General features: G+C 46.9%; 1 protein-coding gene across 1 annotated transcript in view; it reads left to right on the top strand.

Annotated features, from left to right (window-relative positions):
• Positions 1-14,973, top strand: part of LOC131260962 (uncharacterized) — a 33,084-nt gene extending 18,111 nt beyond the window's left edge. The window contains exons 2-10 of the mRNA XM_058262825.1: positions 6,654-6,818; positions 6,903-7,646; positions 7,756-7,980; positions 8,064-8,292; positions 8,373-8,513; positions 8,595-8,731; positions 8,839-11,916; positions 14,558-14,752; positions 14,857-14,973. Coding sequence (XP_058118808.1) covers positions 6,654-6,818; positions 6,903-7,646; positions 7,756-7,980; positions 8,064-8,292; positions 8,373-8,513; positions 8,595-8,731; positions 8,839-11,916; positions 14,558-14,752; positions 14,857-14,973 — 5,031 coding nt within the window. The remainder of the gene's footprint in view (positions 1-6,653; positions 6,819-6,902; positions 7,647-7,755; positions 7,981-8,063; positions 8,293-8,372; positions 8,514-8,594; positions 8,732-8,838; positions 11,917-14,557; positions 14,753-14,856) is intronic.

Below are 14,973 nucleotides of genomic sequence, written 5' to 3'. Positions count from 1 at the left end.
ACCACCCATCCGGTCGTACGCCGGAAGTGGGTCAGTCGGAAAATTGTGTAATGGAAAATAATCCTAGTTGGAAAGTTTGCACCACCACCCGGTTTCCCCAGTTTTCCGCTTGGCTAGCAGCCGGTCGTTGTCAACGAGAAAAAGGCGTGTGTTATCACTCGAAAACACTCTCGGACATCATCGTGCGGTTAGGTGGGTGACGATGCCGTACGTGCATGCACGAGGTAACCGACCACGCGTACGTACGTGCGCCTCGAGAGCGCATCACATCCCACCGGAAGCGGGCCGGCGACATGGCTCCTTTCGCGCGGTAAGCGGTGCCACGTGAGGCTTGTTGCCGTCTACCAAGGCGCCAAGGCGAAGGTCCGAAGGTTGCGTCCGGGGCACGGGAGGAAGATAATAAATTTTCTCCCGCAAACAAACAGCGGCCAATAAATTTCAATTTAATCAGCACTGAGTAATCGAATCGAAGGGCCAAGGGGAGGATAGGAGGAAACGCCATCGCGGTTGGAGGGAGTGGAAAAGTTGGAAAATGTTCCGGTAGAAGTTTGTCGGGACTTTCTGGGTCCGGGTGAGATGGTGACTCATGGTGCATGATGTTGTTCCAGATGGGGGGAATAATAACACTCTCTGGGAGAAAAGAAGCTGAAGAGCACGTGAAACGACAGTGGTTTCATCCTTTAAAGTTTAAATTATCCTGCTTAATGGATGTATGCAATTCATGCATTGTCAAAAAAAAAAAATTTCTTGCTTTATACGAGTTTTATATTATCATGAAGAATTTACACGTTTTTTTACAGTATTGGGTATCTTTTGACTTTCGTAATCAACGTTAACAAGAGGAACTTTCGGATTAATCAAAATTTAGTATCATTTTCCGGTTAAAGCTTACGATTATTGTAACGCTCATTTAGAGTTTTCATTTGGAACATTCATAATCACCACGGACATTTGTATTGCATATAGGAAATAGGGATCCCCATTCCAAACAAACCGTATTTTTCCGTTTATAACGACCCCCTTTCAATTCAAAAATGACCAAAGTCAGATTAAGGGGGTCGTTATACATGGGTAGTAACTTTTCGATTTTAGCTTTATTATAGCTTTATTAGCTCATTTAAATTTTTACGTTTCAACACTTTTTTGACAACTTTGTATATGACAGATTTGTTGACAACTGATTGATTTTTGGTATTCGTCTTCAAAATCGCGTAATCAACATCCCTCTAACAAAGAGAGTCTCGTATAAATCCAGTTTAAATTTAAAGATGATTGAATACGCAAAAGTGAATGGAAATCATGCGATAGAGAAGCATTTTGGATTACCTCCAAGCAGAGATAGAGTGAAGATTACAACAAGAATAAAATTGTAAATTCAAAAATGCTTCTTTTAAATTTAAAGATGATTGAATACGCAAAAGTGAATGGAAATCATGCGATAGAGAAGCATTTTGGATTACCTCCAAGCAGAGATAGAGTGAAGATTAAAACAAGAATAAAATTGTAAAAACTAGTGAAAATGAGAAAAACATGTTTTTCATTTACGTTTAATATTTTTTAAGAGGATCCTTATACACGGAAAAATACGGTACAAACGTTAAAGATTATCGACAGTATTTGGAGATAAATTATCACTGTACTTTTATTAGACATCAAAATGAAAAATTTCTTAGAGATTTTTTTATACGGGGTTTACATAATAGAATATTGGAATCAACAAGATGTATAAAGATCAACGTGAACAAAAATTTGATGATATTTACTCAGGAAAAGTATTAATATACTATTATTCTTGTTAGAGAACAAACCAACTCATGAATAGAAGAGGCACAAGGCAAAAAGGAAAATATAGGAATGGAAATAATATCATGTTTGATGGATTATCTTTTTTTTCAAGAAAACAGATGTTATAACACCAGAAGTTTTACACCAAAAGGAAATATTGATAATAATTTTACCACCAAGCAATTTTATTTTCCAGAACTTTCACCGACCACCTTCCTCAATCAATCAAGAAAGTGTTGTTATCATCTCAACAACCTTAAGCTCGTTATGTTTTCGTAAATTAACCTCTAACTCTCTCATTTTATGTAATAGAATATTCTAAATACAACTAAAACGTCATTAAGGAAGTTAAATTCATTGAAATTTCCACTCTACAACGCCAAATTAACGCACAGAATGAAAATTCGATGAAATGCACAGCATGTGCCGCAAAAACAGGAGAAAGAAGCTTTTATCACCGACTAGACCTCCTGTCCATTAAGCGCTCCCATCATCGCGGCCTGAAATGTTGTTAACACTTTTCCGGAAAATTGTTTGAGCGGAATTAAGCGAACAGGCTCAAGTAAAAACTAGCTCGCCAACGGTTCAATTATGTGTTCACCGTCGAGGGATGTTAGTGTCTTTTCGCTGGTGTCGATTTAAAACGACCCATTCCGGAGTTCGTGTTCGCTGTAGATTGGTACTGTTTGTTTGCCTTATGTTGACAGCCCAACCTAAAAAGAAACCGTTTCCTGGTATAGGTATGTATCTGAAAGGGCTCCGCACGTTTGGCCTCAATATTTTCCCACTCTATTGAGCTAAACCCGTGTCAGATATATCTTACTTTCCTTTCCATTCCTTTATTAATTCGCCGCGGCCTATCAGTGGGCTGCAGTGGGCGTTGGTGGTACCGTTTGGCTGACCATCCCGGTTGTTGTTGGCTTAATGGTGGAATGGCTCGCATCATTATGAACCTTTCCTATTTATAGTAGCTAAATCGAATTTTTCTCTTTCCGAGAATCGTCCCTAGTACCCGGTAACCCGCGGTACGTTCTACTAGGCTCCTTACTACTCCTCTTCCGCATGGCCGTTCCTCCCTTCCCAATGTCCTCTTGGCCACACGCTTTTGCTGGATGTTCTAATCGATTTTCTCTACCACCTATTTGTCCTTCCACTGTTGGATCCGTTTTCAAGCTGTTTGCGATCGGTACATCCGTCCTCGCCTTTACGCGACACTAACCCAGGACCACCTCCCGTCGCGAGGACACTCTTCGTAGCTGTTCGTGGCTGTGCGCGTTTGGAATCCAACTTCAGCTTCTCGCTCTTTCATTCTGATACAATCTACAGTACAAATGTACCGAAGATGGTTAGTTTTTGTAGGTCACCAGACCGGTCGCCGCCCGGCCTCGGAGATTCGGAGTCAGCGGAGGGAAACATCACACGATTCGCGGATTTCCCGAGGCGTGCAAACCGAGCGGGTCGTTGAGGGGTGCAGCGGAAAACGAGAAAACCAGAACAAGTCTTCCGTCGGGTTCCAACCTCTGTCGATTCAACCGCACGATAATCCGGATGAACAATGTAAACTGGCCCCCGGTCCAAAAGGACTCGAAACCGATTGAACGCCCTGTGGATGTTTGTTGGCCAGGATTACCACAGTAAGCGCCACGGCACAATGCCCAATTCGGAGGATCCACTCGGGAGGAGAATTGAAATGAATGCTCCAGCGGGGGCCAGGAATAGCCCACCCCGGTTACACCGATTACGGAATCAATTGCAGAAGGACAATTGGGTGGGAATGTTATGGATATTACTATTGATTTTGGGCTTTAGCATAAGTCCGATCTCTAATGCGGGGCTTTCTCTTTCCCTCTGCCGAAATCTGGATTTCGATGGTACTCTGTAAACCCAATAATATACACAACAAACGTCCACCAACGCGCGCCCGACGCGGCGACACCGTGGCGTGTCTGGTGGTCATTCGATGATTAATGTATGTTTGTAAATTAATCGCTCTTCCGTTCGTTTGGTTCGAGCGGCGGGAGACGATGGGACGGTTTACCGTTTGCTGGACGATGCAGTGTCTACGGAATTTGTTTCCCAAAGCTGTCCCTCGTCTGTGGTGGTAGTAAATTAATTGGCTCGTAACGCGTACAGTGTGTGCTATTTTCGAGACGAATGGAACAGAATTCCATTATTGTTCCGAAACGCTCTGTTCCTATCACTCCATCCATCCAACAACTTGTTCCATTTATACCACGAGGGTTTTCTTTTTCGGGATTTGTTTGCACATCACAATATGGTATGCCAAAATGATAAACGCTGGATGTTCAGCACTCAAAACTTCCCTTTTTCAAATGATTATTCCCCTACCTTCGGTTTTCTAACTGGAAAATTCATTTTTCATCCGGATCAATCTGGACGATTCGTGTCTATCCTCGCTATGTGCAAAATTGCAGTATAAAGTTCCATTTGGCGCACAAAGGTTCGTGTCAAAGTTGCAAAACAACGGTAAGGCACGCCATTTTTATACCCTTTCGATGACGTGTGTTTTATTTAGAATTTTTTTTTTTGTTAGTTTTATACTAGTTTCCATCAATGAAACGAACAGGAAATTGCATGCACCGTTCCCTGCGCGTTCTTGAAGGGGGCTTGGATAAGCAGTGTGGCATGTTGGTCCTCGAACCCGTTACTGCTTTTATCCTTCGATGGCTGGCGTCCTTGTTGCACACAAATTGTACATATTTCCGGCCCCGTTTCCCCACGGTGGATCAGCGCGATGGCCCGAAGAGTTGCAGCAGTATAGCTTATACCTTCGCCATTTACCTCCGTGCAGGCACATGTTTGATGTTTGACGAGTAATCCTGACTCGTGGGTCTCATAGTTGAAAACCCTCTACGGTGGAGCTAATGTCACTTCCACGCAACTACTAAACATCACCGTGCAGCGGTTGGCCTTTTGAACAGTTGGCAAGGTCCCCCTCAGGTTGTTTGCTATAAAACAGAAAATGTTCGTTTTTCGTTCGAGGTGAACTTCGTGGCAAAAGGGTTTAATTTAAACTCATCTTTTTCATCGTAATAAGTGCTCGCGTAAGATTACCGTCGAATGCGTGTGTACTAATGCAGTGATGTCAAACTCGTTAGACCTTGCGGGCCGCATTTCCACCTAAAATAGGATTGCGGTCCAAAAAGTTTCATTGATTGGATTGATGAAAATATGTGCTTATCAGTGAGGTTTTATCTTAACAGTCATTCATGTTTTACACTTTCACATTTTTTATATTATATTACTTCGTATAAAATTTACAACTTAGAGTTAAAAAGAAAGTTTCTTGATCAATCGTTTTCCAAACTTTAACGGATTAAAATCAATTTTATTTAAATGTATGTTACAGTTCTACAGTATTCTGATTTTTGGTAAAGATTTTAGAAGGGTAAAGATGCATTATTATTACAGCTAACTTATTCCTCCACATCTGTTATTTCATTTAGAATGCCCTTGTAGTTCATCACGTTTGTTTTTATGAACACTATTTATTCGCTTGTCTCGAAAAATCTGTGTAAAACCTTTGCACTTGTCAACCGCGTGATGTGGATCAAAGTTGTATATCACTTTCTTATAGAAATTAGGGTAACTGTACCAATAGTGGTGCACTTAGTACTGTAAATACCAATTAGGTGTAATTTATGACTGTTAAGAACACAATATTCTACATATTTGAATCAATTATGATCGAAACATGACTTTTCTACTGGAAACATCTATTTTCGCCGTAAACCATACAAAATACACGAAAAAAAGCGTATTTTTCTTCCTAGTCGGTTGCTCCTATAATGGTGGTATGGTTCCTATAGTTGTGGTATCGTGTTCCTATAGTGGTGGTAGCACGAAAAACTTGAATATATTTTGACTATAACTTATTTTTGAAGCATATTTCAAACAGAACGGTAAAATACTCCTTGACCAATGCGTTGTCATTGAAAAAACTGTATTGTTTTACCGAAATATGCCCAATTTTACTCCATAAAAAATGCTTTGAATATTCCAGCTAAAACTATAGTGTATCCTTCGCCTGCTTTCTCTTTTCTTTCCTCTGATTCTTCTGCTGAGCCTCCTCCTGTTTTCGCCATCTAAGTCTTGCTTTTTCGATTCTCTCGAGTTCCGTTTTGTTTATTTTGTAGAGACAGAATAAAATCACTAAATTTACCTGATTATATTGACCAAAAACGGAATAAAACTAAAATATACTCGTTCCTTTCTTCTGTGTGTTACTTGTGAAAAAATCTATGGCTACTATAGGAACAACTCTGGTTTTTGTGCCTATAGTGGCACTATGGTAAAAACTACAAAAATATAATAAAATTAAGCTAAAATGCACTTATTTCGTGTAAATCAATTATATTGGAGTATGTAAGTTGCGAAATCATATGGTTTTAATGATTTTGTAGTGGTTTATAGCCTTAAGGAAATCATGATATTCGTTATAGATTCTTAAGGAATGCAGCATGTTGGGACAACCTGTTTGAAAAATATGAATTTTGAAGCTTCTATATTACGGAATGGGATGGTTCATCTTTTGAACACTCCGCAGAAGATCAAAGAACATTTCAAGAACAAGAAGAACAAATAACTCCATTGTATATATTTCGGCGTAGAGCTAGGATTTTATTCCACTACAACCACTATTGGTACTAGCTCCACTATGGGTGCACTTACCCTATTTAAATTGACGTTTGTTTAGTTCTTTTGCACTTCGCAGTTCGTGCGATGCAAACGGAAGTCAATACTCAAGGATCCAAACTGTCGATGCATTGTTTCAAAGGGGCCCGCGAGCCACATGTTTGACATCCCTGTACTAATGGTTTGTGTATTTTTTTCTCCTACGTTTACAGGAGGAAGGATGGAAGCTGAATCGAACCAACTACTACCAGGAAGGATGGCTGGCTACGGGGAACGTCCGGGGCATCGTCGGTGTCACGTTCACCACCTCACACTGCAAAAAGAACGTCGACTACCCGTTACGGACCAACTACAACCTAAGAGGCCATCGGTCCGATGTAAGTGTACCGGTACTTTAGCCGACCTGCTCTCTCATTATCCGACGTAAACATTCGACTGTAATCGTTTCGAATCGCGTGCAGGTAATCCTGGTCAAGTGGAACGAGCCCTACCAGAAGCTGGCGAGCTGTGATAGTTCCGGCATCATCTTTGTCTGGATCAAGTACGAAGGTCGGTGGAGCGTGGAGCTGATCAACGACCGCAACACGCCGGTGACGCACTTCTCCTGGTCGCACGATGGGCGCATGGCGCTGATCTGCTACCAGGATGGCTTTGTGCTGGTCGGTTCGGTCGCCGGCCAGCGCTACTGGTCGTCAATGTTGAACCTAGACGCTACCATCACGTGCGGCATCTGGACGCCGGACGACCAGCAGGTTTACTTCGGAACCACCCAGGGCCAGATCATCGTAATGGACGTGCACGGTGCCATGGTGTCCCAGGTGCCACTGAGTGCGGACGTCGGCATAACGGCGATGGCTTGGTCATGCGAGAAGTTCAAGATGGAGGAGGGCGAAGACACGGAACCCGGCGTGACGAATGCGTCCAAGCGTAGCTTCGTGCTGGCGGTGAGCTTCCAGAATGGGTACATCTATCTGCTGAAATCGTACGACGACATTACGCCCAGCCAGATCCATACCGGACTGAACGGCGAGCTGGGAATCGTGATGGAGTGGAGCAACTCCCGGGAACTGCTAGCAGTGGCCGGTACGGAGCTGGGCAGTCCACCGGTCACCGACGTCCACGGTGCTACGGTGTATAACAATCTACTCAAGTTCTATACCGAATCCGGTAGCCTTCTCTACACCGCCAAAATCCCCAATAGCACGGTAAGTGCAAGAAGACAGCGTTAGGGATCGATAGGACCACCCACCATATCGATCGCGCTTATATTTCCATGTAATTAAACACAATTACTTCCCTCCCATGCTTCCCCAGTATCCCGTTTCGGCACTCACCTGGGGACACAACGATAAGCGAATCTTTATTGCGACCGGAACGCAAGTGCACATAGCGTGGGTTTCGCGGCGCGTTGCGTCACTGCAGCTGTTCTGCCGCCTGAAGGTGCAATCCTCACTGGCCTCCGAAGCACTTCTGCCCAGGTTGCCCCTGCCCGGTCGGATAAAGGCGCTGATCGGTAATCTATTTGCTCAAACCATACGGGTATGTATCCATCTGGCGTTTAGATTGGACAAAAAGCAAAAAAGGTGAATAACCGGGTGTTGCTGTGTATCTTTCGATTTCAGTGTTGTGTTCCCGATTTGAGGTCCTTGCGGGAGTTTGTTTCGCGTCCTCCCGCCTGCTCGACACGCTTACACTGCACGATGATACGACACGATGACGATTCCAACCAGAGCTCAGGGACTTGCTATACGCTCTATCTGGAGTTTCTCGGTGGCCTGGTGCCACTGCTGAAGGGTAAACGGACCTCGAAAATACGGCCGGAATTTGTGATATTCGATCCTCAGGTTGACGGTGAGTGTCGTTGGTGGGGCCGCATTCACCGAAAGTTCTTTTTGTTTACTAACGATCCATCCCTTATCGCTTGCACGCAGAAGTTTCTACATTTTGTACATACTCATCCGATTCGACCACTACCACGACTACGACGAAAAGCTCGTCCACCTCGAGCCACTCGACTACCGGCACCAACGGTCGGTCCGATAGTTCTGAGAGTGAGATCGAAGAAGATTGCCGTAAGTGACTAATCGCATCGCGGTAGCGCATCCCGTTGGATGATATTTCTAACATTCTCATACCATTCGACCCATTTTCAGGATCACCACGGTTGGATCGGAAGCGAAAACCTGCCTCGAAAAAGCGCAGCCCCAACGGTAACGATCGTTCACCGAACCAGAACTCCGATTCGACCGAAAACAATGAAGACCTGGCGTATCTGGACACGCTGCCGGAGGTAGAGAAGTTTCCAAAGTGGTTGATGCCCACTGCCTTGTTCCTGTTTGATTTACTAAACCCCGACATGGTTCTGTGTTTTCTTCTCCTCCCTCCCCATCATCACAGCACGTGAAGCTGGTGGAAGTGACGTCGAACATATGGGGCACCAAGTTCAAGATCCACGGGCTAGCCAAAACGCTACCGGCGAACCTTGGCCAGGTGACGTACAAAACATCACTGCTCCATCTACAGCCGCGCCAGATGAAGCTGGTCATTACGGAGCTGCGGGACGACTTTCCCACCGGTCCCGATCCTAACTTCAATCCGAACATTTTCTCCGAAGACGAAGAGGACCAGCAGCTTCAGCAGCAACAGCTGCAACAGCAGCAGCAGCAGGCCCAACACCAGCTGCAGCAGCATCTTCATCAGCACCAGCAACAGCAGCACCATCATTCGGGGCTGCTCGGGTCAGTTTTGTCCGGCGCTGGGCGTGATAGTTCCCCGTCCGGTGCCATCAGCCGAAAGCTGCTCAGTGAAAGTGCACCTCCGATTGCACCGATGTCACCAAGGCCAAATCGTTTTCCGTCGCGCCCCCGGCGACATCAACCGTCTGCGCTAGCTGGATGTTCTTCCTCGTCGTCCGGTGGGCCTTCTTCCCGTGGGCTACTGGGACTGGGGCCGCTAGCACGGGCCGAATCCTACGAGGATGACACAGATGGTGGTGGTGGTGGTGGTGGAGCGCCGGAAGCTTCGGTAGTGGTGGTGAGTGAACTGCACCCGGTGGCCAGCAGCCCAGCGGCACGTACACCGCCCCGGCAAAGCATTGGTTATAGCCTCGTAGGACGCCCATCGTCCGCTTCCAGCAATCAGTCACGTGTCGCCATCAGTCCACTGTACTGTGAGGGTTCCGTACCGACGTTGCAATCGCCAAAAAATGCCGTTGCCCCTAGTGACATTATCTTCGACCGACCGCCGGCGGGTCAGACCACACTTATGAGCTACTCCGGTGCCAATGACTACATCGGTAGCCTGGTACAGGTTAAGAATGCGCTTGTCTCATCTGACCACCATCATGGAGCTCGAGGAAGTTCGGCGATGGCTCCCGCAACGGTTCCCATGAACTTAAGCCTTCATTTAGATCGTGCTGAATCAACCAGATCGAATGTGACAAACGGTCGGGACTCCCCGCAGCCACCGAGTGGTTCCAGGAGCACTCCGAAGAAGCAAAACCTTAAGTTTATCGACGAAGAGTCCACTCCTAGCACCTCAGCCTCACCGGTAGTTCCTCCGACGTTGCAACCGCAAGCTCCAACGACAGCAACGCCGACAACGACGATGGTAACAACCGTGCCCGCCTCGAACGGACACGAAACGCCTAGTCCCTCTACCATCGGGAACGGCACGACCTGTGGTATGCATCGCACGCCTACCGTCGCCTCCATGATGCCCTTTATCACCGCCGCGAATGGCGGAACCGGTGGTGCGCGTATTCCCGACTCGATCACGCGCAGCTGTAGTGTTGGCTACCTGGACAATATGGCAATCGTGCCGGGCGAGGAGGCACTCTCGATGATGCGCCGAGATGCTCCCTACAAGCGGCTGGTGCTTGTCGACAAGAAGCGTCAGAAAAAATACAAACGCAACCTGGACGAGCTACGCCAAGCAATGACGACGGCACTGGCGGCGGCGACCACAACGACGACCACGACAACAGCAGCAACCAGCAGCCGGTTGCTGCGTGTGGACGCAAAGTCCAAGAGTCTCGACTCGTGTTCCGACATCCTGCAGGACGTGCCGAATCTAAATCGTGATCTCATTAACCTCTTCCGTCAGATGCCGAAAGTGAGCGAGCTGTCCGAGAACGAAACGGAGTACTCGTCCTCCGATCAGGTGATGGGAGTTGGTGCGAACGGATGCCGACCTCCCGTGGGTCGTAAAGGAACGGCCCCGATGAAGTTTGGCCCGGGAGTGTCTGGACTGGGGGGATCCAAGACGCCGATATTGAACCGCAAAGAACAGCCCAAAAGTTGTGCCGTTTGCAAGCAAATTGCTCCGACGGTAAACTCCACCGAGCCGGTTTGTGTGAAATGTCGGAAAAACGCCGCCCAACATCAGGCCGAAGCCCTAGGCGACGAAGGTAAGAAAGAACCTGGCGCTCCGCTACCTGTCAACGAATGCCCGGGCCCACCGGGCACTGTCGATACGGTTGGGGCAGGAAAACCACCTCAAGCGCCACCCAAAACGAAACGGACTACGATAGGGCAGTACATCCGGTCAGCTTGCGGTAACCACGGAGATCATCATTCCAACGGGAAGGAATCCAGCAACGGTTCAGGCTCTTCGTCCGGAAAAGGTGGAGGATTTTTCGATCGGAAGTCCACGTACCATCAATCACCAGCAACAGCAGGGACCACTTCCAGTGTGATAAATGGCGGCGATTGTCCAACGACAGGATCATCCACCGGCTCCGAGCCAACTGCGCCCGCTCCGTCCAACAGCACGCCGTCCCGTTCGGTAGCGCGTATCGTGACGAGCTTCACTGACAGTCCACTGTTTTCGCGTCGGAACCGGCAGGCAAAGGCAGAATCTAACGACTCTGGCAAGCCGCAGAGCGAATCGAGCACACCGATCCTACTCCGATGGAATGCGAGTCGTCAAAACCGGCATAACAAGGCGGACTCACTAGACTCTCCGAAAAAGCACCGCCGTAACGGTAGCTGCCCGGGACCGAGCAAGGATTCATCAACGTCCGTCGATTCCGGGGAACCACCGACTTCGGGAACGGCATCAACTTCCTCGCAAACGGAAGATCCACGTCCATCCGGTGGAACCAGTGCCCCCTCCTGTCAGGGCGGCATCATCAGCCGTTGGCGTGAGATGGAAGAGGGCGGCCGTCAGTCAACGCCGCCGGCCTCTCCGGCCCGGTTAGCTCGCAGCTCACCGGCTTCTCCAACGCCAAGCAAAAAAAGCAAACGACACCAAAGTGCTTCACCGATCCGGCACATTCTAAACTCGCCGCTACTAAACCGGCGCCAGCGGAAGAAGCAGCACGCGGAAAGCTCGGACGATGAAAATGGTGGTGGCAGCGGAAATCACAACAACCACAGCAGCCCGAGCAATCACACGGACGATAGCAGTGGCAGTAACAGTGCGAAGCAGTACCGTGATCTGGAAACGTTTCAGAAGGCACAACTGCGACAGAAGGTAAACCAAACTTGCCACTCATGCTCATTTACTCATTGGCCAAACTTTTGCGAAGAATCCCTGTGATATCCACCATGCTCGTATATTGCTGTATCAACGCATACACTGCGAGTCAACGGGCATCGGTCGCCACACACGACCGTCTCTATTCAGAGTCCGATCCATACTGACTACCCTCTATCCGTGTAACCCGAAACCCAGGATGCCACATCCTCCCTTTGGCAAAAATAAAGCGTTACCTATTCCCACAATTCTCTACTCTCTACACACATGTTCAGAGTACCGCTTCGGTGGTCTTATTTTCCTACCGCTACGCCCTTCAGACCTCGGATTCTCTTTGAATGACTCTTCCTATCTTCCCTCGCATTACGGTCAAATTTGGCAACTTGGTCCCGATCCCTCAACTCCTCGTCTTGAGGACGTGCTGAATCAACATTAATATTGGGGAGCAGATTCCTCACTGCTCTACCAAACAATCAATTGTGCTGGAGGAATTTTCGTCACGTTATGCGGCCATGAGTTGTATGCAACCACATAGTCAGCCAAAACATCCTTCCAATTCTGTTTTTTTTCAGCCTAGCTACGGTTACCGTTTGATTCGCATACCCTTTTAATACCTCTTCTGGATGCACCGTCAAATCCTGGCCAATAGTGTGGCACTTTTGTCTTATTATTTGCCACCCCTGGGTCGTTATGGTATTTACCGTGGCCCCGGAGTCGATTAGGAATGTGAACCTCTCAGAACCAAGCACGCAATGTACCAACCGGGGATCCCCATCGCTATTGGAATCGAACTGCGGAGTCATAGGGCACCCGGTGATCATCTATTTGATTTCACCGGCAATCAGCACCAGCTTGATTTTCACCTTACTCACCAATACCAAACCGCTATTCCGTGCCACCGGCCTAATATTCATGTTTCATCCTGTTTCCTTATTCGTGCATATGGGCTACCGTTTGCCCTTCAAGCAGTCTAAAACAAAAACAAACAAAACAAAACAAAACTCAACGCTTTTCTGCACTGGTCATGGGCCGAACCCTACTCAGTGACGTTCGCGATCACCGCACCGCTCTGTTGGTCATGGGCCGAACCCGACTCAACTTTCGTACTCTCTCTCTCACTGGCCATGGGCCGAACCCGACTCAGTGGTGTCTCCGATATTACCTCTCTGTTGGTCATGGGCCGAACCCGACTCAACTGTCGCACTCTCTCTCACTGGCCATGGGCCGAACCCGACTCAGTGGTGTCTCCGATTTTGCCTTTCTGTTGGTCATGGGCCGAACCCGACTCAACTGTCGCACTCTCTCTCACTGGCCATGGGCCGAACCCGACTCAGTGGTGTCTCCGATTTTGCCTTTCTGTTGGTCATGGGCCGAACCCGACTCAACTGTCGCACTCTCTCTCACTGGCCATGGGCCGAACCCGACTCAGTGGTGTCTCCGATTTTGCCTTCCTGTTGGTCATGGGCCGAACCCGACTCAACCGTCGCACTCTCTCTCACTGGCCATGGGCCGAACCCGACTCAGTGGTGTCTCCGATTTTGCCTTTCTGTTGGTCATGGGCCGAACCCGACTCAACCGTCGCACTCTCGCTCACTGGCCATGGGCCGAACCCGACTCAGTGGTGTCTGCGAAAATGTTATCCATTTCCATTATGTCATGGGCCGAACCCGACTCAACTTTCTTCCCAAAACTCACATACGCGTACTCCTTTCTTCATCACTACCGGTTATCAATTTTCCACTTCGTTATCATGGCAGGATCGCCAATGTGATATCCACCATGCTCGTATATTGCTGTATCAACGCATACACTGCGAGTCAACGGGCATCGGTCGCCACACACGACCGTCTCTATTCAGAGTCCGATCCATACTGACTACCCTCTATCCGTGTAACCCGAAACCCAGGATGCCACAATCCCTATCCTGTTTGTTTCGTATTGAATTAAGTATGATGGGTATTTACACTAGAATGCAAATAGAGGTCATTTAGACCCCAACGCAACTTTCGATGTTAATAACTCGAAAACGGCTGAATATTTTTATAAAACAGGGCTTTTCTTAAAATTCAAAGCTACATCTAAAACATGGATGGATAGAGTAAGATTTGATTTTGATTTGCTTTTTATAGTGGCAGATTACGTATAAAAAACTAAAACAAACCTCCAGTTTAACAATTTTGTAATGAAGTTTAAAGGCACCCAATCGAAATTAGCGAACCAATTAATATCTTAGTTCGCCATTAATGCGTCTTGTTAATTTTTCTTGATACCTAACACATAACGTTTTACATTGCTAGAATTTTTTTTTTTTTTTTGAACATTGGTACATAAAGATGAGAAATATTTTTTTTAATATACTGCAAAAATTAATCACGAACCCTGTAGAATTCTATGTAAGATTGTATAGAGTGTATGGAGTTAGCCAGAGAATACGTTGCAATTTTTATTCTATTAATTAATTCTATAGTTCATCTCCTAGTCGATTCGATCCCCAAAATTGAAGTAGTTTTCAATCGAATAAAATCAAAGCAATTGGGTCAGTTTAAGCCTTTTATCTCATACCTATTTTATCGCAGGCATTCAAATATGTCTGCAATGCCAGTCTCAATAATTTTAAATGTTTAAATAATATTTTCAGCTGAAAAGAGGAAAAATCGAACCAAACGGTGTAGCCAGCTTTTCGCAGTCCCCGGCGCCGGTCCGCCGGGAGTTTGTGATGCACAATAAGGCACCGATGTGGAACGAAAACAGTCAGGTGTACCAGCTGGACTTTGGGGGGCGCGTGACGCAAGAGTCGGCGAAGAACTTTCAGATCGAGTTCCGTGGTAAACAGGTATGTCTGTAAAAATCCTCCTGTAAGGAGTTCGCCAGAATCGTTTGTTGTAAACCCCACAATCATTGTTTTACGATTTCGTTCTTTCTTTCTCTCATTCGAAGGTCATGCAATTCGGACGAATCGATGGCAACGCGTACACGCTCGACTTCCAGTATCCTTTTTCGGCTCTGCAAGCGTTCGCCGTCGCTTTGGCCAACGTTACCCAGCGGTTAAAGTGA

Source organism: Anopheles coustani, chromosome 3 (genome assembly GCF_943734705.1).
Source record: "Anopheles coustani chromosome 3, idAnoCousDA_361_x.2, whole genome shotgun sequence".
Taxonomy (NCBI): Eukaryota; Metazoa; Arthropoda; class Insecta; order Diptera; family Culicidae; genus Anopheles; species Anopheles coustani.
The sequence above is the reverse complement of the archived record's forward strand: the minus strand, read 5'-3'. Positions and strand labels throughout refer to the sequence as shown.